Below are 20814 nucleotides of genomic sequence, written 5' to 3'. Positions count from 1 at the left end.
CCTGGGGTTTGTTGGCTCCTCCACCGATCATTACGGTGCACCCCTCGGTGCACCTATCGAGTTCCCCACTTTTTCCAGAAGAGGCCGGAAACATGTCACCACCGCGTTTATCCTGAACGATAACCACCCAGTCCACGCCAGGGCTGGTGACATGGATGGTGTTCGTTGCAATCCCACGAGAAGACGAGAAGACGGTGGGCTGGCTCGGTGGGTGTTTTTCCCCCAGGTTTCAGGTTTTCAGGCCGTCTTTCTGGCCAACCCCCCTCGACTCTCCCCGTGTCAGAACCCGCCCCCCCTCCATGTGCGGTTTGCATGTTTGCAAAGGGGGTGAAATTGATTCCCTCCCTCTTTCTCCTTCTCCCCCTCCCTTTCCCCCTGCGCAACCCGGAAGAGCTCGGCTCTCCACAGTGAGGGGGGGGGAGGCGGAGGGGAGGGGGCTCCCCGCAAGGATGCACAGCACCCAGCTTTTACCTCTCGCTGGAAGCCCGCCGGAGCTGCAGTGAGCACTTCCAGCGGCGACGACCGCAGCTGCGACGGCGGTGGCCATCTCTCCCCGTGTCCCCTCTGCCTGCGGAGCCCCCGCTCGCCGGCCAGGTCAGTGAACACGGCCCGCTCCCGTCCCCCTCTGCCCTCCCAGCCCGGCTCCACGTGGAGGGAATTAGGAGGAGCTCTCACCTACCACGGGCACCGCGGCCTCGGCCAGAAAGTGAACTAGACCTCGCTCCTCCTCATTGTTCCTTCTGATGCCCGGGGAAATCCTTTGCTTTCTGCTGTGACCTTGGGCGTGCAGGCTGTGTGAGCGCGTGGATGTTCTTGTTGGGAAGAAACGAGCTATTAGAATTAGGGATGCAGAAGAAAAAAAAAAGACTGGAGGAGAAATCAGCACTGGTGGCAATGCATAGCAAGGGCCTGACACGTATTTAGAGAGAGAGAGAGAGAGAGACAGACAGACAGACAGACAGAGACAGAGACAGAGGGGGGGAGGCGAATTGGAGAAAATAACCCATTTGCTCAGGTGCCTCCTCTAAAGGAAACTGCAATGTCCCAAGCGTCACTTGTGTGTTTATTTTGCTCTGCTTACAAGTGTATGTGTAGGCTCATTGTCTCTGCATATAATTAAGGATGCAGCTGTGAGCAGTATGATAAAAGTTGCAGCCCAGATGTGCCGGCATGGCCTCGGGGCACTGGTGGTCAGAAGATCGCTCGACTTCTAGAAGCACTCTGAAGTGGGCGAAAGGGGGGGAAAACCCATCTTCCCGAAAAGAGAGACTGACCAAAGGCTGTGAGGAATGGGAGGGGCAGGGAAGACATACTATAGACTTTCTTCTGGATGCCAGATCGCCAAGACTTTACTGAGAGAGAGTTTCTCTAGGAAGACAAGGTTAAAAGGAAAGGTGGGGGAGGGAAGAGGGAATGATAAATCTGGGTAGGGCGAGTTGCTTTTATATACATCATTTCTTCCTCTTGCTTACCAAAGGGTGCCTGAGGAAAGGGACATCGGTGCTTCTAGTCTGTTCAGCTCAAGGGTTGAAAGTGGGCCTACCTCCCTAGGTTTGGTTCCTGTATTTCCACACCCTGCTCACCGGGACCCTGAGATTGGGGGGTGGAGAATTAAGAACTTTGAAGAGGTGAATGATAAAGTAAGCATTCCTACAGCTTTCCCACTTCCTTACTGGTTGCTCAGGAAAAAGTAGTGCTGGTGGTCTTGGTGAGCTGTTCTGCCCTTGGCAGGCTGGGAGGGGTGAGCCGCAGCCGGGCAGGATTGAGTGTTTTCAGGGGTCTTTCCTGAATGAGGTGCTAGGCGATCCCCGCTCCCTGCTGCTGTTCGTGGGGGAGTGCGGGCTTTCCCAAGTCATGCTTGTGCTATTCGGAGGAGCGGTGTGTTCTGCAGGTTTGAACCAGGTTGTGATGTGGTATAGGTTCAGAAAGACCAAGACTTGAAGTGGGTGTCCAGTCTCACGGGCTGCCATGATTATTGATGGATACCCATATTTGGGGAGGGTGCAGAAGAACCAACTTCCAGGTTGAAGCGAGTTACTTTCTGAGGTTGCTGGCTAATGGCTGTGGTGCACCCGCTACCCTGCAGAAGCTCTCTTTGCTCTGGAACTGTTTTGTCCCCTTTCAAAACCGGGGCACCATCAACCTGCATTTTCCTTCACGTAATGTTTTGACTCTGTCTTTTTGCAGAAGATATATGAGGTGGGGGCCAGGCAGGGCTACCTGGAACGGGTGAGCGGGAGAACCTCACCCGCTGGTTTGATAAAGCCCTTCTATTGGGAAGTCAAGCAGCCTAGAGCCTTTTGAAGAGCCTGGGGGAAGCAGGTACGTGGTAGCAGTAGCGGTGGTGGCTGAGAACAGCTCTGCACACCCCTCTTTCTGGTTATTTGTGTCCGGACACTGCAAGGAATGGGCTGAGAATTGGGGATTCTGATAAAGGAAGGGGAGGGGTTGCACAGTATCCCCTGCTCTCTAGGTTCTAGGTTCATCACCTCTAGACTGCAGTGCTTGGTCCTTTTTTATCGGAGCCATTTTCCTCAGAAGTGTGTGTGTGTGTCTCCCCTGGTTATGTCTTTGTTTGTAGCTGGAATATTTCTGATCGCTTTTTTCTTAACTGGTGGAATAAGGAGAGAGAGGGAGAGAGAGAGATTGAGAGGAGAGATTTGGGGCTGATGCCCCCCTTGGCTTGGCTGCTGGTCCAGCTGGGCTAGGGTCCTGTTGACTGGGTGCGGTTTAGAAGGGATAGGAGTCAAGGAAGCTTCCAGGCCATGCTGTCCATTTGTAGTTGTTGAGGGCCTGCAGGCGCCGGTGAACTGATAGGCACTTGTGACTGGTTGCTGTTTTATTTCATGTAACAAATTGCTAGAGACCAGGAGGTGGCCGGGGGCAGAGAAAACCAGTGTGAGCAGGGACGCCTCATGGGAGGAGAGTCGTGAAGCCCCCCCGGACTGACCAAGAGCCAGGCAAAAGGTGAAAGGGGAAATCTTGATCTTTACACCCTTGAGCCCGGCATAGTTGCTCAGCTTCTGCTGTTAGGGTCTCTGTGCAACCAAAGGCACACACCCTTCGTGCTTTTAAAAAGCCAGCCCGTTGGGAGAGCTCCTGGATCCGAACAGAATTGCCCTCCCCAATTTTCCATCACCCCACTGGAAACAACAACCCCCACCACCACTCCCCCCTGGCTGGTGGTGGTGGGTCGGCCCGCAGCAGTGGGGTGGGGGTGTCTTCCAGTTCCTCAGGCTTATCCAGAGGAGTGAACGCACATTATCCTAAGATACAGCCCGCCTTCTCCAGAAATGCCAGATCGGAGTGGCTGGGATAGAGCCGGCCAGGGCTGGGGCCGAGCCAGCGGCGGGGCTCTGGAGCTGTGTGGCCAGCTGAAGACCTGCGCAGTGTGGGGCAGGGACGAAGTGACCAGGGCCATCCGATCGGCACATTCCCCCCCCCCCTTCCAAAATGTGAGGTCCATGCTAGGTTCTACCTGGCTGCTCCCGAGCGTTCAAACTGGTGAAGCCGGCCTCCCTGGCTCGCCATTTCCCTGGGTGCTGGGGGGTGGTGGTGGTGGGAATCCTGGGTGCTTGGGCGGTTGAACCAGAGGCCTCCCTAGAGGAGAAGCGTCGAGTGCCAGGCTGGGAACTGGAAAGGCGCCCATAGTCTGGGGGAGCGGGCCAGTCAACCCTTCCTGTTCGCTCCACCGAGAAGCCAAGGAGGGAGCAAGAAATGGGAGCTGAACCTTTCCTCCGGTGAAACGCCTTCCTTTGCCTTCTGGGGTGGGGGGTAGGAGTTCTTTCTCCCCCCCCCCTCCACTCCAACTCCTGGCTTCTCCGGGGTACACCCCCTTACGTGAGCAATGTCACACCCCAAAGCAGAAATCGCCGTCTTGTCTTCACCCCGTCCAAACCCCCACTTCACTACCCCCCCTTGCCTACTCTACTTTTTTTTTTATCTTATCTCTCTGTAATCAAGGGGTTTTCTCAGCCGGGGGAGGGGGAAGATGGTAGTGTCAGGGGGAAGGACCAGCATCCCACGAAGCTGGGGGCCCCAACCCCGGCTGGGGAGGGGGGGGCGGAGTTCGAGGAGTTAATCTTCGGGCGCATCTCTTCTCTCTTTGACTCTCCGAGTCGTTTGCTGCTTCTCTTGGCCTGGGCGGGTTTCCTTCCGAGGTTTCAACGTTGATAGATGAATAAGCAAAAAAGGGGAAAAAAAGAGAAAAAAGATAAAAACAATAAAAGAAAGAAAAAGAGTAAATCAAACCACATATCACCCCCAAAACGATGGCTCATTTCCCAGCCAAGGCAGACCCCAGGGCGAGTGGGCGCCCGCAGACGCCTTTCCCACCTCCAACCCATCTTCCGCTGGCTAGTGAGTTTTGGGGTAACATCCTCCATCTTTCCCCAATTTCCCCGATCGCTGCTTTTGTGTTTCGCCTTTCTTTTCTTAGATCTGGACAGATCTCCGGCCAACATGGCTTACTGCCTCCTCTCTCCACACATCACATTGTTGGATGTTTCTCCCCTGCTGGCATTTCATCTCACGCGGGAACGTGAAAAGGGGGCTGGCGGTATAGAATATATATATACACACATATGTAGATAGAGATATATAATTGAACCTGTGCTGTCCGGGGGGGCGCCCCGCCGGAGCGGGGGTCTCCAGCGGTTTCAACCCGCGCAGCCAGGACCCAGAGGTGGCGCCTTGGGCCGTGTCCCCGGCGTAACCTTCGGCCGGGCAGCCGGCGAGCTGTTTATACAGCTTTACCTGTGCTATTCTCGTATCCAGTAAAAATCCTCGCCCAGCCACGGTAACCTAATCCGCGGTGGGCCGCGGCTGAGGAGGGGGTAGAGTCTGGCTCGGGAGCAGAGGGAGGTGTTTACGCCACACAAGCAGGGGTCTCTCCTTTGCTCCTCCTACCCCCTTTGGGAAGCTAGAACGGACTAGGTGGCCCAGGTCGGGGCGGGGGTGGGGGGTGGGAGGGAAACGGCCCAGAAATCAAAGAAAGAAAGGCCGATTTCCATTTCCAGCGCTCTGGGCTTTTATCCACCAGGCACCGGGGACACGCGCGGCGGCCGCAGCCCGGGCGCGCACAGCCCAAAGGCACCGGCGATCCCCAGGCGCACAACTGGATTTAGAGAAGGCCAAGACGGGGTTTCCTTGCCGGGCCTGTCTCACGTGGCTCTCGCCTAGGTCTCCCCTCAGATCACATCCGCTCCATAAACAAAGCAGGACAGCAACAGAACCAGCACAGCCCCAACTAGACTTCCCCTAAGCGGGCAGCAGCAGCCCCGGCCACTCGGTGAGAGCGCACGAGACTGGGCAGCAGGCAGCGCACGGCTCGAATTAAAAGCCTCTCGGTGGTTATTGTCTCTGGCTAATTGCTCCAACAATAGCCACCGTTAAAGATGGAGACCTCAAGTTAAAGGCCCCACCGCCGAGCCGCACACGGTTGGTTCTCAAGGCCCACACGATTTATTTGCGCCCGGGCCCCCACCGATCACTTTTGCAGACCGCCTGGCAGAGAACTCGGTTTTGGTTGAAGGGGCGGCGGCGGCGGCGCCGGCCTCGACACCTCTTGGCCTCCACTTCCTCCCCAGACGCTCAAAGGACCCCGGTCGTTTCGCACCGTTTTTATTGACCGATCGAAGATGGATCGAGCTGTACCAGGACGCTTCCCCGAGCCCCGGCTCGCCGGAGCCCCGGGTTGGTCTCTGGTTTCTAGCCTCTGGTGCGGCTCCGCGCCTTCACCATCTTTCCCCCCCGCCCCCTCCGCCTCTAGCCCTGCAGGTTCCCCGGGCTGCATTTCAGTGCTTAACCGTGCGTCCGGGTCCGCCCCAGCCGGCGCCGCGGCTCCGGGGGGGAGGGACGCGACGGCGCGGCCCGGCTCCGCTTCTTTCTCCAGCTTGCAAATATTTGCTGCCTCGCTGGAAATCCGACTATTTCGCGCGCGCTCGACTTGCAAAGTCCTTAAGTAAACACGCTCAAATGACCGCCCCGGGCGGTCCGAGGCACGCTCACCACCCCGGCGCTGGATTAGTAACTTTAGGACTTCGACCCCCGGGCTCCGCTGTGCCGGTTACCCCGGGCGGGCAGCGCTCACACCCCGAGGCTACGCCTTCCCCGCATCTCGGCCCCGCGGAGCTCGCCTGGATGCGCCAGGCGCCAGGCTCGGGTGGGTGACGCCGCCGCCGCCGGCTGCGTGGATTTCCGCCTTTCTGGGTCGTCCCCCCCTCCCCCCACGCCGAGCCCCAAGGGCTGAGGCTGCGGAACCTGCTCCACCTCCTGGAACCCAGGAGGCCTCCAGTTTCTGTTCCCCCTTTCCGTGGAGATGGGGGGTCTCCCCGGGCCCCCAGGAGGGGCGGGTGGGAGGGACCTGCACACGGGGCATGTGTGTGTGTGTGTGTGTGTGCGCGCGCGCGCGCGAGGCGTGGGTGTCTCAGTTTATCCCTACCCAGAAGAGACTCCGTTTCTTACCCTCTCCCCAAGAGGGCACACATACCCCGCTTAACTTGATGCCTGCAACTGCCTCTTGGAGGCCCGGGCCTGCAGTGGGCCAAGTTGGCTCCCACCCACCCCGCGCCCTGGCTCCTGAATCCCCGCTTCTCGGAGGGCGGTGGATGCGCCCTCATCCGCGCGGCGCTAGGGCGCTGGACTTCAGGTGTCCAGGGCGTCTTCTAGACCCTTCCCCTGTCGAGGGAGGTTTCTTGCCCTCACAGGACCTGGGTCTCCCCTCACCCCGCTCCCCCAAAGCATCGGTGCTGGTGGCATCCTTGATGGGCCCTCCTCCGTCCTACGCGAGAGGTCAGGTCGGCCGCAGGAGGAACTCGCTACAACCAAGCTCCCACCCGGGTGCTTGGGGAGGGGTCTCGTCAGGTCTGCAGGGGGGAGCTGTTGGCGTCTCCGCTGGAGACCCGGAGCAGCTTGGTGGGCACCGGCAACTGAGAATCAGGACCACCTTTCTCTCCTTCCACCTCTCCTGTCCCAGCCTCGAGCCCTCTCCCCTCCCCCCTGCCCGCCCAGAGTGCAGGCAGCTCGGCCTGCGTTTGCCGGCGAGGCGGGTCAGGCCGGCGCCTGGCCTGACCCAGACCCCCGCAGCCTGGCTCCCCGCCTCAGGCCACGCGCCGCAGCTTCGCCCTCCTCGATCCCTTCCCAGCCCCCCCTTCCTTCCCCGAGGGTCCCGGAGCCGACCTCGGCCCTCCCTCCTCGGCGGCCCCCTCCCCTCCTTTTCTTCCCCCCTCCCCATCTGTGCTTCTGACTCTGGGGCTGGGCCCGTGACGTCAAACCCAGTGTGGCGTCGGCGAGACTGGCCGGCGCGGGCCATCAAAAGAGCAACGTCCTCTTACCCAATTACCCACTGTCAGTCCGGGAACAGGGGCGGACCGGCTGGGAATTACATGTTAAATACCCCCTGCAGGCTGGCTCCATTACCTCGGGCATCGAGTCCCAGGCCCCCCAGCCCCTCTCTGCCAGCCTCAAACCACCCAGACCCACAGGGGCCTTTAGATCATTTATTTTTCCAAGGATGGGGGTCGCCCTCCTGTACCCTCAGTGCAGCCGGACTCCGCGCGCAGTGATTGAATTAAAACGAATGATCCTGCCCCCTTCCTCGTTATCAGCGAGGCGCCCCAACACTGGAAGGCCTCCTTTGCCAAAGGGGTTCTTTTTGTCTTAGCCTCAGAAGTTAACATCTTCCAGTCCTGGCATCGCCTCTCCACCCCAACCCCCTGCAGAGGATTGCCTCGCTTTAGTCTGTATTGGGTCCCTAGGTCTGGGTGTCAAAGGTGGGGGACCCAAGAGGCACATTTGGGGCTCTCTTGGAGAAGGTGAATTAGGATTGGGCGGCTTGGTATCGGCCCCCCCGGGATGGACTCGAGAAGCAGCACTTTTTATTTCTTCTTTCTTTCAATTTCTATCCTTAATTTTAATCCTGGGCCTCTTGGCAAAAATGTCCGCACGGTCGTCTCTTCTGGTTGCTGGAGTGGTTTCCGGCGGATGTTCGGCAGTAACTAAATAATTAAAAGGTTTTGAGAGCGCAGTGAGCTGGAGATGCGGGCAGCTGGACTGGCCCAGGAGGGGTGAGCGGTGAGAATGGAAGGAAAATCGATGCGCTTTTCCTAGGCCAAGACCAAGACCAAGCACAGGAGGCACGCGGGAGGAGATTTTTTTTCCCTTTTAATTAGGTGTTTTCTTTCTGTTCGGGATCTAGAAATTCAACCTCAATTTCAAACATCAGTTTTTAGGAAGATGGGGACTCAAGGTACAAATCCAAAACTAGGAGGGACCCATTCTTGCAAATAAAATGCCACTCATCTTTCTTTAAGAACCGTGTTTAAAAACAAGGCATTCCCCACAAGGCCTAGCCAAAAGGAACCCTTCGCGACTAAACTTGAGGCATGGCCTTCTCATAAATCGGATTTTTGAAAGGAGGAATTTTATGGGGGTAGAGGAATGGAAAAAGGAATAGCACATTTAAATCAGATAATCACCCAAACCAGGCTCTCAGACCATTCCAGGGCATCATCCTCGTACTCATCGCCCTGGCGTGGTCCTGGGGACTCTTCTTTCTCTCCCCTGACCCTGTTCTCAGCCCAGTTTTTTTTTTTCCCCCCAGGGCGGCTGCAGAAGCCGGAGCGCCACTAGGGGATGCAGTGGCTCAAAGGACCGAGCCGGGCCGCAGAGGTTGGAGCCCGCCAGCGGGCCAATTGCGGCCCGGCCACAGTCTCGCCCGCTGATTGGCCATTACCTAGCCACGCCCCACAAAACCACGCCCCTTTCCACGAGGCGCCTGGGAGACGCGCTCCTTTAGCCTAGAGCCGCGCCTGGGGCAGACTGTGGTCCAGAGTCCCGCTGAGCCCGGGAGGTCTCCGGGAGGCAGGGGTGTGTGGGATGAGGGGTGGGGGGTGGGGATAGGGAGAGATCGGTGGAGGGGTCGCGTTCCAGAGCTGAGGGAGAAATGCCGGGAGCCCGAGTCAGGAGGAGGCTGCGGGCAGGGCGGAGGAAAAAGTTCTGCCACCGGAGTGCAGACCTAGTTAGTTCTACTTTGGGAGACCTGTGAGTCCCAGCGGGCCCCCCCCCCCCCCACACACACCTAGCTCTTTCCCGCCATCCATCACTCTCGTCGTCGCTCGAATCTAAAGCACACACATCGATTACAAATATTATTAGGTCTGGAAAGAACAACTGCAACAGCTGAGGCGTTTTCACCCGGGTCTGGTGAAAGCCCGGGGCCGGGCCGGGGGGGGGGGGGGGGGCGGATCCGACGGATCACGTACGCTCCGGTCCGCAGGCACGGATCCCTTTGGCCCGATTCCTCACCTTCTTAGGAAATTGGCCCAAGAGGGAAAAACATCTGAAAACACCTGGCCGGGAAACCTTCCCCCTCCCCCGATCGGTTTTACGTGCACGTAGCCCTAAACCTCCAATACCCTGGATGGAATAATAATAACCACCACCACAACAATATTTAATATGAAAAAAGTTTGCCAATTAAAAAAAATAAAAGTCTGCAGGAGGAAAGCCCGTGGGTCGAAATTAACTTTATGAATGGAGCCAGGCTGGTTTCAGGGGGACGGGAAACTCTTACCAAGAGCCCCCAACGAATCGGTTTGGCAAAGGCTACATTTAAAGGGCCAGAGCGCCAATTCCCCTCCTGCCCGCTACCCCTTCCCCTCCCCTCCCCTTCCCTCTTCTCACCCCCCCCCCGCCCTAAACCCCAGCTGGCCTCGCCCACCCTGCCCGCGGCCCCTCCGCCCGCGGCCGCCCTCCGCGGCGCCCCTTTCCGGTCAGTGGAGGGGTGGGAGGAGGGGCGGCGGGGTGCGGGGTTGGGGAGGGGGGAGGGGGAGGCGAAGTCCTGGAGCGGGTTTGGGTTGCAGTTTCCTTGTGCCCGCGGATCCTGTCCCCTCCTGCCGGCCTGCTCCTGGCTCCTCCCCCTCGGCGCGGATGACACTAGAACCTCCTTAAGTTGCGTCGCGCCACAGCTGTCTGCGAACACTGAGCTGCCTGGCGCCGTCTTGATACTTTGAGAAAGAATGCATTCCCTGTAAAAAAAAAAAAATACTGAGAGAGGGAGTGAGAGGGAGAGACGAAAAGAGGGAGAGACGGAGAGAGCGAGGCAGAGCGAGCTACACGATCTGACCGAGCAGGTCACTCTCCTCCTCCTCCTCCTCCTCCTCCTCTTCTTCCCTGCTCCTCGCTACCCAGGTTGGTACTGTGACTTTTTTTTTTAAATATATATTTTAAAGTTTGCTTTTCTTCCCATCTTATTTGGGGAAGAGAACTTAACAAAATTAAAACGCAGTTCTTCTTTGGGGGGGAAGGGGATCTTTTCTAAGGGGCTTGAAAGGCAGAGTCCCGGGACCAGTGTCCCCCCCCCTCCTCCAAGGGAGGGACGTGTCCGAGGGGCAGGCAACCTCCCAGCCAGCGCGAGGCTCCCTCCGGAGACCTCCCACCCCTCCCCGGCTTGGCCCGGGGTGTCCTTCGGAGCCCGGCTGTCTGCCTCTCCAGCTCTGGGTCTCCGCGCGCGGGGTGCTGGTCCCGGGGTGCGCCGCGACTCGGGGAGGGGGGCGGTGTAGCCCTCCTCCAGAGACTCAGGTGTTTCCAGTCCTGGCCGGCTCACGCAGATCTCCCCTTCTCTCTCTTGCAGGTGACCCGAGGAAAGTCAGCCTCTGAGCGCCGGCGAGGAGCCCCGTGGACGGAAGAACCTGATTTCAGAATTCCAGCGTCCTCGTCTCCCTTTTGGGATCCCCCCCCCCCCCCCCGCTTTAAATCTGCTAGATCTAGTTTGTGGATTTTTTCCCTCCTTGCTTCTCTCTCTCTCTCTCTCTCTCTCTCTCTCTCCAAACTATCATTGAAAGATTCCCCCCTCCCCCAGTCCTTTCATTTGCCCACCTTTCCTTCCCAGACTTTGCGTTCTATCCACCCGTCAGCCAGCTCTCCAGCGCCCTCGGGGGCCTCCGACGGCCGCAACCTCGCAGGCCGATCGCCCTTCGCTTCTTCCCTCCGCGCGCGCGCGCGGGTTCCGGGCCCCGGCGAGAGGGCGCGAGCGTAGCCGAGGACATGGAGGTGACGGCGGATCAACCCCGCTGGGTGAGCCACCACCACCCCGCCGTCCTCAACGGGCAGCACCCGGACACGCACCACCCCGGCCTCGGCCACTCCTACATGGACCCGGCGCAGTACCCACTGCCCGAAGAAGTGGATGTACTTTTTAACATCGACGGTCAAGGCAACCACGTCCCGTCCTACTACGGAAACTCGGTCAGGGCCACGGTGCAGAGATACCCTCCGACCCACCACGGTGAGTCCGCCCCCGTCGCCCGGGGACGCCTCGGTTCCTCGGCGCCCGCTGCGCTCGGCCCGGCCCGGCTCGGCTCCCCTGGGGTCCGGGGAGGAGGCAGGGAGGCTGAGATCAAGCGAAAGCCCCTGAGTGCTGTTACTGGTTTATTTGAAAGAAAAAAAAAAAAACAATCGGAGCCCGGAAATGGGCGCTGAAGGCGTCTCTGTTGTTGCCCAGAGTGAGTTCTGATTAAAAAAGAGAGAGAGAGAGAGTCTGGGCCGGCGTCCTCCCGGCCGGGGTCCCCGCGGCCCGGCGCTCACCTGGCGGGCGCCAGCGTGCGCCCGCAGGTAGTGCGGCCCGGGAGGTCCCCGCCGCGGGAGGCCGGCCTCTCTCTGTCCTGGGCAGCCTGGGCGAGGCCCGGGCTTCCCGGCCAGGCCCGCCGGGAGAATCCGCTCTCCCACACGGCTTTCAGGTAGCCTGGTGTCTCCTTGGGTTGTCCTAGGGGTGGTTGCGGCTAGCACCCCTCAAATGGTTTGCGCCTGCTTGTAAGACCACCCCCCCCCCAAAGATGTATTTATTCTCAATTCTGTCTTTGACCTTTTCCCCAAACTCCCAGTGCATTTGGGTTCTTAACGCTGATCTCCGCTTCCTCTTGGGGGGAACGGGGACTGGATTTCGGGACTGATCGGGGCTAGGAGTTGAGACTACTTACTGTCTTTAAGTTGGGAGAGATGTTGGGGTTCCTGATACCCGGCTGCACAGAAATTTTCAGGCTCACAGTTGCAGCCCTGCCTGGTTTTCTCACCTCCGGCCTACACCGGCCCCTACACCGGCTCTCATCTAAAGGTTTAGGATAGAAGCACCAGCTTTTTTTAAATTTTATTTTAAGGTAGGAGTAATTACCATCTCTTTCCTCACCTGGAGAACTTTAGAAGCGTTCTGAAATGTTAAAGAAAAAAGAAAAAACCCAATGTTGTGGGTTTTTAAGAGGAGGGGAGCAAAACTGGAAGTTTGTTCTCAAAGGAAAAAAAAATACTTGCAAAATGTCAGGGGGAGAAGAGGGAGGTGTTCTGTCTCTAGCCAGCTGGTGGTCTGCTGTGGTCCCCTAACTGAAGAGTTGCCTTTGGTTTGCCCAGGATCACGGAGCGTAGCCTAGTTGCTGAGCTGGGAGCAGGCTTCCTCAGCCCTGCTTTAAACAAAACTATGTGCAGATCGGGTGCCCTTTTTGCCCATGCTCTGCCGATTAGCAGTTAAGTGGAAATGCGGTAAATGCAGCTTTAATATTACTTACTCTACTACTTCCTGCATTAAGATGAATCTTAAGTCTTGCTCTTCAGAGAACTCTCCATCCCCCCCTGCTCTCCTCCCCTTCCTCTGCTGTCTTAAGATTTTTTTTTTAGTTTCAGTATTGTTTTTGATGGTTGACTAGAAAGAACGTCAAATTGTGAGGCAGGTAGATCAATAAGAGTGTGGAGGTTTTCACTTGCAGTTTACATCTATCCTCTGAGTGTGGCCTTGTGCAAGTTATGGCTACTTTAAAACTTGTGTGTTTTTAAACCAAGGCTAAACACACTTGTGTCTGAGTCACCGTGGTTGAAAATAGACACATGAACTGGAATTTGGTGTCTCAGGTGAAAATTCACATATTGCCCTCATAGTATTGTGGCTTTGGAGGCTACTTGGGGATTGTGTTTAATTTTCTTCTCCTTCGAGATTGGGGAGTGTGAGGAAGAGAATTTAAAAAAACAACATACCACCCCAGAATTCAGCATTGGGAGGCTTGGGCAATGCACTAACCTTTGCAAATCTTACTTTAGGCGTTTCGAAGTGGCCTTACCCATTTTGAGCAAGTACCAAATCTCAGGGTGAAATTAAGCTAAAATGAGCCCAATCTTCTTCCCCAAGTGTGGGCCTTGCACTGGGCGCTGGGAGCTGGGCCTACTGGGCCTCTCTTTAGGGTGGAGGGAGTTCTGCCGTCCAGCTCTGGTGTGGGCCAGCCTGCACTTCAACCCTCATCATTCACAGCTGACTCTCTTATCAGGCTGCCTGGGATTAAGTCTGGGATAGGGTGGGTAGGGGTTGGGGGGGGGGGGGGGACTCCTCTGGTCCAATAAATCAAGTCAGATTCTATGAAGAGGGCCCTAGGGAACGTGATTTAGACCGTGTATCCGGGAGAGGCCAAAGAAGCCCAGGGACTTTTTCCCCAGCCCTTCCTAGCTAGCACCTCTGTCCTGCCTGGTACAGGCCTTTGGTGGTACAGAATTGGGCCACTCATGGGTGTGGGGATGGGCAGATGGGCCAAGTCAGCCTCTTACCCCCAGTGTGTGCTGCCGGCCAGGGACTCCAGACATCGGGGAGTAGTAGGCCTGGATTTGGGGTCGGGAGGCTGAGGGGGGGGCACCTGGGGGAAGATTGGAGGTGCGCTGTGTCTCACAGGTGTCCCCCTCTCCGGTCCCCTCCTCTCCCCTCCCCTCCCCGTGGCACCACAGGGAGCCAGGTGTGCCGCCCACCTCTGCTGCACGGATCTCTGCCCTGGCTGGATGGCGGCAAAGCCCTGGGCAGCCACCACACCGCCTCGCCCTGGAACCTCAGCCCCTTCTCCAAGACGTCCATCCACCACGGCTCCCCGGGGCCGCTGTCCGTCTACCCCCCGGCCTCCTCGTCCTCGCTGGCGGCGGGCCACTCCAGCCCGCACCTCTTCACCTTCCCGCCCACCCCACCGAAGGATGTCTCCCCGGACCCGTCGCTGTCCACCCCAGGCTCCGCCGGCTCGGCCCGGCAGGACGAGAAAGAGTGCCTCAAGTACCAGGTGCCGCTGCCCGACAGCATGAAGTTGGAGGCCACGCACTCCCGCGGCAGCATGACCACCCTGGGAGGGGCGTCGTCCTCGGCCCACCACGCCATCACCACCTACCCGCCCTACGTGCCGGAGTACGGCTCCGGACTCTTCCCGCCCAGCAGCCTGCTGGGGGGCTCGCCCACCGGCTTCGGGTGCAAGTCAAGGCCCAAGGCGCGATCCAGCACAGGTAGGGCCCGCCGCTCCCTGAGATTCCTTTTTCCCCCGGCTTGCTCCCCACCTTTTCCCTCCTAAATCCAGGATGGGGCAAAAGAGGCCACCAAAGAGGTGTGTGTGTGCGCGTGTGTGTGTTTGGGGCTGGCCCAGGCCTTTGGCAATCTGCTTACTTCCAGTTCTTTCAGCTTGGGAAGAAATCTGGGGTGTCTTCCTATCTCCCCTACTTCTTTCCTGTCTTGGAAACTAGAGGTGGGGTGAGAGGGGGGCGTCCCCCATTGATCTGGGGAAGGAAAATGAAAACCAAAACCCAAGCAATGCCTTCTCCTGATACACAGGACTTGTGTCGGGTTCTGTCTGTAACCTTTACTCAGTTTCCAAGACCAAATGGAAGGCCCCGGGAATAAATCTGGAGTGTTTAAAGCTAAAACGAAACCTCCTCAAACCTAAACAAACACGGGTCCCTCCTGTGACCCCTTTGGCCTCTGTCAGTCTGGCTGTTCCTTGCTGGTCAGCTCAAAGAGGGACAGTGGGTGAATAGCAGGGGATAGTTCTTTTGAGAGACACATAGAAATAAAGGTGTGTGTGAGAGTTGGAGAAGGAGGAACGCAGCAAAAGCAGCTCACATTCTCTGCTTGGAGGGAAAGCGGCTCAGCTCAACTTGTGGGAACAGAAGGTGTCTTCAGGATGGGGACACTTGAATGAAACGCACACGGTTCAGTTTCTTACCTAGAGTGTATTTGTACAACCCTCAGTGCCAGCTTGGGCTGGAAGCTACCTTAGGACACATCCATTCCTCTGCTGGCGGGAAGCAGTGGAGATAGCAAAAGATTCTTCAGGTGTGTGCACGTTTCTGCTTCCTCCTCTACTTACAGAAAGCAAACCCTGTCTGGAAATCTGCTGCAAATATTGATCCTATTAGTGTAGTTGCTTGCACTCAATCATGTACACACAACTTTTTTTTTTTTTTGCTTTCAAAATAAGATGCTGATGATCTGTCATCAACTCTGTTTCTGATGGAAGCAAATGAGTTAAAAAGAAAGACAGGGATTCCCAAAGATGAGACTGAATTGTAATTTTAGATAGGATTTTTGTGGAGATTTTTCTGTCCCCAGAAGTGTGTTCATTTCAGATGTTCATTTCTGAGCCACTCCAACTGCACCCCCCCATCCCATTAAAAAAAGTCTATTGGTGAAAATCACTTGTCTTTTAAGAGTCTGGAAACTGTGGTGTCTCCAAAGCTCTGGTTTGGTAAACTTCAGAGGGAGGGGTCTAGGAACCCAGTGACCATAAGATCAGTTTTCAGGTTTTTTTTTTGTTTTTTGTTTTTTTTTTTTCTTCTTCCAGGGTGACATTTACTCCGACTGCCTGAGCAGGACTGTCTCTATTTAGTTGATATGTTTTAGCTAATCCAATTATTTTCAGACTGCTGCACGCGACAGTTGCATTGTTTATCCTGAGCTAGGAACTTTAATAGAGTCCGGATGCGGTTAGGCTGACAGCAAAACTCAGACCTGCATGTTCAGTACATGAAAGTAGGCAGGAGAGAGAGGGAGGTAGGCTAGCTGGTGCAGTCAAATAAAGAAAGACAGAGGAAGGAGAAGAGGCAGGCAGTACCAGAGCGGTCCTTGGCAGGGAATGGGTTTTGGGGGTGGAGGAATGGAGAGAAATGGGGATACAGTTGGTTCTGACCCACACAACAGAGGGCTAAAATCACCGAGCAAGCTTGGGTGTTTTGAGGTTGCAATGGATTTTTTTTTTTAAATTAAGTTCTCTTTCCTGGTACGGCTAGGAGGTTGAGGGGTGATCGTGGTCTCTGAGGTGTGTTTAGTGGTTTTAAGAGGGGTGGGGACGGAAACGGAGCGACTTTTCCAAAGGACTCTGGTCTCTTTGCCCTCGTTTCTGCCTGTCCCATCGATGGTGCACTTTCTGGCTCTCGTTTTAGTCTGTCCCCTTCTCTCACTTATCCCCCCTTCCCCCCTTAAGATAGTGAACATAGTGGAAGGGGCCAGACAGCTGGAGTTTCCCTAAACCAAGGCTAGGAATAGCAGTATGCCTGTTGTAGTTTGTTTGGTGGAGGGGAGAGGAAGCCATTGAAATTTGGGTCTCTACTTCCTCCTCCTTATTCCTCTCTCAGGATCACAAGACCCAAGAGCTGTACACCTGGCCAGGGAGGGAGCTGGGCCTTTTTAGAGCAGGGAGGGGAAGGTTCCAGAAGCCCTTGGCGTGAAGAGGGTGGACTGATGAGAATTCTTTCTTGTAGAAGGGGTCCTTCCTTCCTTCCTTCCTTCCTTCCTTCCTTCCTTCCTTCCTTCCTTCCTTCCTTCCTTCCTTCCTTCCTTCCTTCCTTCCTTCCTTCCTCAGCTACTGAAGGAGAGGCAGAGAAGAGAGAGTTGTCAGGGTTGTTTCTGAGTTTTGGAGCAACTGTTGCATCTGTGGTTAGAGCACCTATTGCTTTTTTTTTTTTACATCTAAGCTTTCTGTGCTGGGCTCTACCTTTACACATAAAAGATAAAGCCTTTTTGCTTTCTTTCTCAGAGGGTCATTTCTCAGCTTTCCTGACCTCTATGGGCATGTTCCTCTCCATACTCTGGAAAAAAAAAAGTAATAATCCAATCTTACTTCTACCCCTTCACTACCCAGTTTCAAGGTTTCTATCCAAAGCCCAACAGGCATTTATTTGAGAATGGCTATTGAATGTCAAGAGGCCTCCAAGCTCTGTGGTTCTTGTCACCTAAGAAAGAGGTGTCTGCCTGGGCGGCTGGTGGCAGGCAGGGGGTGAGAAGGGAGGAAGACAGAAAGCAAGAAAGAGTCGGGGCCTCCATTAGGAAAATTGGCTGTGTGCTGAAATCACAGAGTAGAAGCACGAGTTAGACAAGAGGAAAAGAAAAGCCCACAGAAGGCAATCGCGAACTTGCCGAGTGAATCAAGACAGAAAATTGCTCTAGTGTGCAGAGCCCCTGCCAATGAGCAACCGTTGCTTTGAAAAGGAAGCTGTCATCTCCCTCCTGCTTGACAAAAGGAAAGGAAATCAGCCTGGTGGTGTCAGCCTAGGAGAGCCTCCCGCTCCGTGCCAGGGTGCCTAGGAGCAGGGCAGCCATTCACGCTGTACTGAACCATGGTGGCCAGGTCATTGTGGTATTTTGCTGCTGTGGAGGGTGGAGGAAGCCTGGAGCCAGTAGTAGGCTCTCCTTGCTCTGCCTAGTACCCGAGTGTTAGCAAAGGGAAGGGATGATGTATGGGATTCCTATCTGAGCTGGATAAGGAGGTGCCCCTGGCAGGCCTAGCCAGGCCAGACCTGGGGCATTGGGCCCCACTCTGCTCAGGACCCTGGGCCTGCAACCTCCTGGCTCAGGCAGCCGCTGCACCTCTCGCCCACTCATGCCTTTCCTCTTTCCTTCACGCCTCCTCCACGTTCAGTCTGCCACATCCCTCAGGCTTTTGACCCCAAACAAAAGCGTCCTGGCTAGCACACAAACAAGCCTTTTTTAGAAAACTCAACATACTGCTGAGTGCCTAGGAAAGTGCCTTTGGCCTCTACATGCAAGCTTTTTAGATACTGTCCCAGAGATCTAGGACACAGGAAAGAGTAGACGCTAGGCTAAGGAGCTTTTAGACAGTGAAAAAAATATTCCTCTGTAGAATATGTATGTGTGTGTGTGTGTGTATATATATATATATATATATATATATATATATATATATATATATATATATTTAAATCAAACAAGAAATACACCATGACAGACTACTGGAAAAGATGGCAGACTTGGCTTTATTTGGGACTACAGGTCTGACCGAGGGTCTCATACTTGTTAGGCAAGGGCTCTGCCCTTTAAGCTCGGCCTCCTACACTCCCTTCATCTGCCAAGGTTTGTAACCTTCCTGTAGAACTTCTCCTGCAGCAAGGCCACAGGTGTTTACGCCTGCCCCTAGTTCCCTCATTTTTGATCCGGGGACTTTCCAAAGGGCTGAGCTGCTAAGGCAGACTTGTTTTTCCCTTTTAGGGGAGTCCAAGTGCCCTGTGGTCTTCTGGGGTGTCTCTCCCTACTCCAGCCTTCCTGCCAGGCTGATGTTAATTGATTTACTCTCTGGAGGCAAAGCAATCTGTAGGGCTCATTTTTCTTCCCTGTCTCCCGCCTGATACTTGGGCCTGCCACCATAGGAGATGAACCTGAGTTGTATTATTTTCTTGTGTAGGGAATTAGGGTCCTAGTTCCTTCTAGGGAATTCCTTGTCCTCCTTGCCCCTCCCCCAGCCAAAAATGTAGAGGAGATTCTCCTGAAAAGTATCCTCCTCTTCCTCTTAAATCACTTAGCAAACTCACCTGGGTGCATAATGGTAATTTAAAGGTGTTCTCCAACAAACTTCAGGGAAGTAAGTCCTGGGTGATCTCTAGTCCCAGTTCTGAGAATGAATGCAACAAGAAAACCCCAGCCTATTTATTTGTGTGTGTGTAGCAAAAGAGAAACTGCAGGTAGGATTTGGCTAATGAACTGATCTACACCCTATCTTTGGCTAACTTGCTTCTACTCTGCATCCTCATTCTAGCCCTTCTTTCCTGTCCTTTAGCCCACCTCTCTTCTTCCCGTCTTCTGGAATTCCTGTCTGAAGTTTGGCACTGTCTTTCCCTCTAGCAACCTCAGGCTGGACAAGCTAGGGCTTTCATTTACCCTCAACACTTCTATCCGTGACTGGAAAGCTCTAGCATTTTCTAGAGAGACCTTGCTGGGTCTTAATCGGTTATGTTGGCACCAGAGACATTCACAATTTCATTTGGAAGTAAAATCTAAAGCTGTAGCAACTCAAATCAGTCAAGTCAATTGATCAGTCTGTACATCTATTTATTATCTGTGTATCTATCTAGCCACTGATAATCTTTCCTTTTTCTCCATTCTGCTCTTCATTATTTAATCAATCTCTATAGTCAGACACAGTGATGATAACAGGTCACCTTTGTTTTTCTTTCTTTTCATTTGAGGGAGATGAAAAACATGTTCTGCTTTTGTCACCATCTGTCCAGGGCTCAGAATTTTTCTCACAGAACTGTTTTAAGTTGAGATCGCTCTTTTCCTTTTTCTTTTTTATTCCCTGTCTGATCCTCCCCCATCAAGTCAAGTGGGCTGAGAAGAAGGCTCTGTGGTGGTGGTGTATTCATGTCCCATTTCTGCAGATGAGGTCTTTGAAATGCTTATGTCATGATTCTGGGCACCTTTAGAATGTCACTTAGAATGGCACGGGGATGTGTTGTGTGTGTGTGTGTGTGTGAAATTGTGCGTGAGAGAAATGTGCCCCAAAAAGGGGAAAGAAAAAAATTAGTTTTCTTTTTCTTCTTTTTCCTCCTAATTCCACATGTGGTCAGTCACCTTCCTGAGTTTCTTCCTTCCATTAGTGACCTATCTGTGGTCTTGTTTCCAGAAGGCCGGGAGTGTGTGAACTGCGGGGCAACGTCCACCCCACTGTGGCGGCGAGACGGCACTGGACACTACCTTTGCAATGCCTGCGGGCTCTACCACAAAATGAACGGACAGAACCGGCCCCTAATCAAGCCTAAACGAAGGCTGGTAAGTTCTCCTTGAAGGACTGACCTCACATAGCCGTGCGTGCGTGTGTGTGCGCGTGCGTGCGCACGTGCGTACGTGCGTGTGTCTCCCATGTCCTCTCTCCAGGAAAGTAGCTTTGAACAGGAAATTGGCAGGACAGTTCAAAAAAACCATGTCCACTGGCTTAGGATAGTTCTTCTCTTCCTCTTCCTCCTCCTCCTCCTTTTGTTTTCTCTCCCTTCCTCTCCTCTCTTTTCCTTTCCTTTTCATTTCAGCCCTCATTTCAAATTACAGGGAAACTATTATTGTTGTCTTTCCCCCTCTCATCCTTTTATTTCACCAATTTTAAGACGCTCACTTCTTAAAGTCAACAGCTAAAAATCTATTTTCCAGTAGAATAATTGTGCTTAGGAGGACACAGATAACTATTACTATATCAAAGTCACTATATCAAAGACAGAGAGTAAGTGTGAAGCCGGAGACATCCAGAACATGTTCTGGAAGTAGGAGGAGGCCGGCTCTGAGAAAGTAACTGCAGACTGAGGACTGTGAGTGCATCTCTTCTGCTGTTTTAAGATTGATGGGGTCAATTAAGTGGATTTTAGAAGCAGTAACCACAGGGCCCATTGCACTTTTTTTTCCCCCCTGCTTTTTGGTTTTAGGAATGGAGGACTCTGCAGAGGTAATTCCTGCGGGAAAAGTTTTGAGATTCCTGTCTTGCTTTTTGGAATGATAACACCTAGCATTTGATCTTATTTTCTGTTTGAACTTGCTATCTGAAGAGTGGTAGTTTTCCCTCCCTCTCTCCCTCCCTCCCTCCCTCCCTCCCTCCCTCCCTCCCTTCTTTCCTTCCTTCCTTCCTTCCTTCCTTCCTTCCTTCCTTCCTTCCTTCCTTCCTTCCTTCCTTCCTTCCTTCCTTCCTTCCTTCCTTCCCCTCTTCTCTCTCTTCTTTGAAATGCTTAATCATTTGGAATACTTGGGAAAATATGGTACTG

The 20814-nt window shown here is 54.5% G+C and overlaps 1 protein-coding gene across 3 annotated transcripts in view; it reads left to right on the top strand.

Moving 5' to 3' along the window:
• The first annotated feature begins 537 nt into the window (after window positions 1–537).
• The window catches only part of Gata3 (GATA binding protein 3), a 29964-nt gene continuing 9687 nt past the window's right edge, over window positions 538–20814 (top strand). Inside the window, exons 1-4 of one of the 3 annotated variants that reach the window (XM_042686268.1) lie at window positions 538–594; window positions 10634–11287; window positions 13756–14292; window positions 19695–19840. In XM_042686268.1, the coding sequence (XP_042542202.1) occupies window positions 11047–11287; window positions 13756–14292; window positions 19695–19840 (924 nt within the window). In that variant the 5' untranslated portion in view covers window positions 538–594; window positions 10634–11046. Of the gene's footprint in view, window positions 595–9907; window positions 10192–10633; window positions 11288–13755; window positions 14293–19694; window positions 19841–20814 lie in introns of those variants that run through there. The other 2 variants (XM_042686269.1, XM_042686267.1) reach the window with 2 other exon arrangements.

This window comes from Dipodomys spectabilis, unplaced genomic scaffold (genome assembly GCF_019054845.1).
Source record: "Dipodomys spectabilis isolate Male_0828 unplaced genomic scaffold, ASM1905484v1 ptg000096l, whole genome shotgun sequence".
Lineage (NCBI taxonomy): Eukaryota > Metazoa > Chordata > Mammalia > Rodentia > Heteromyidae > Dipodomys > Dipodomys spectabilis.
This window is presented reverse-complemented; position numbering and strand designations above follow the sequence as displayed.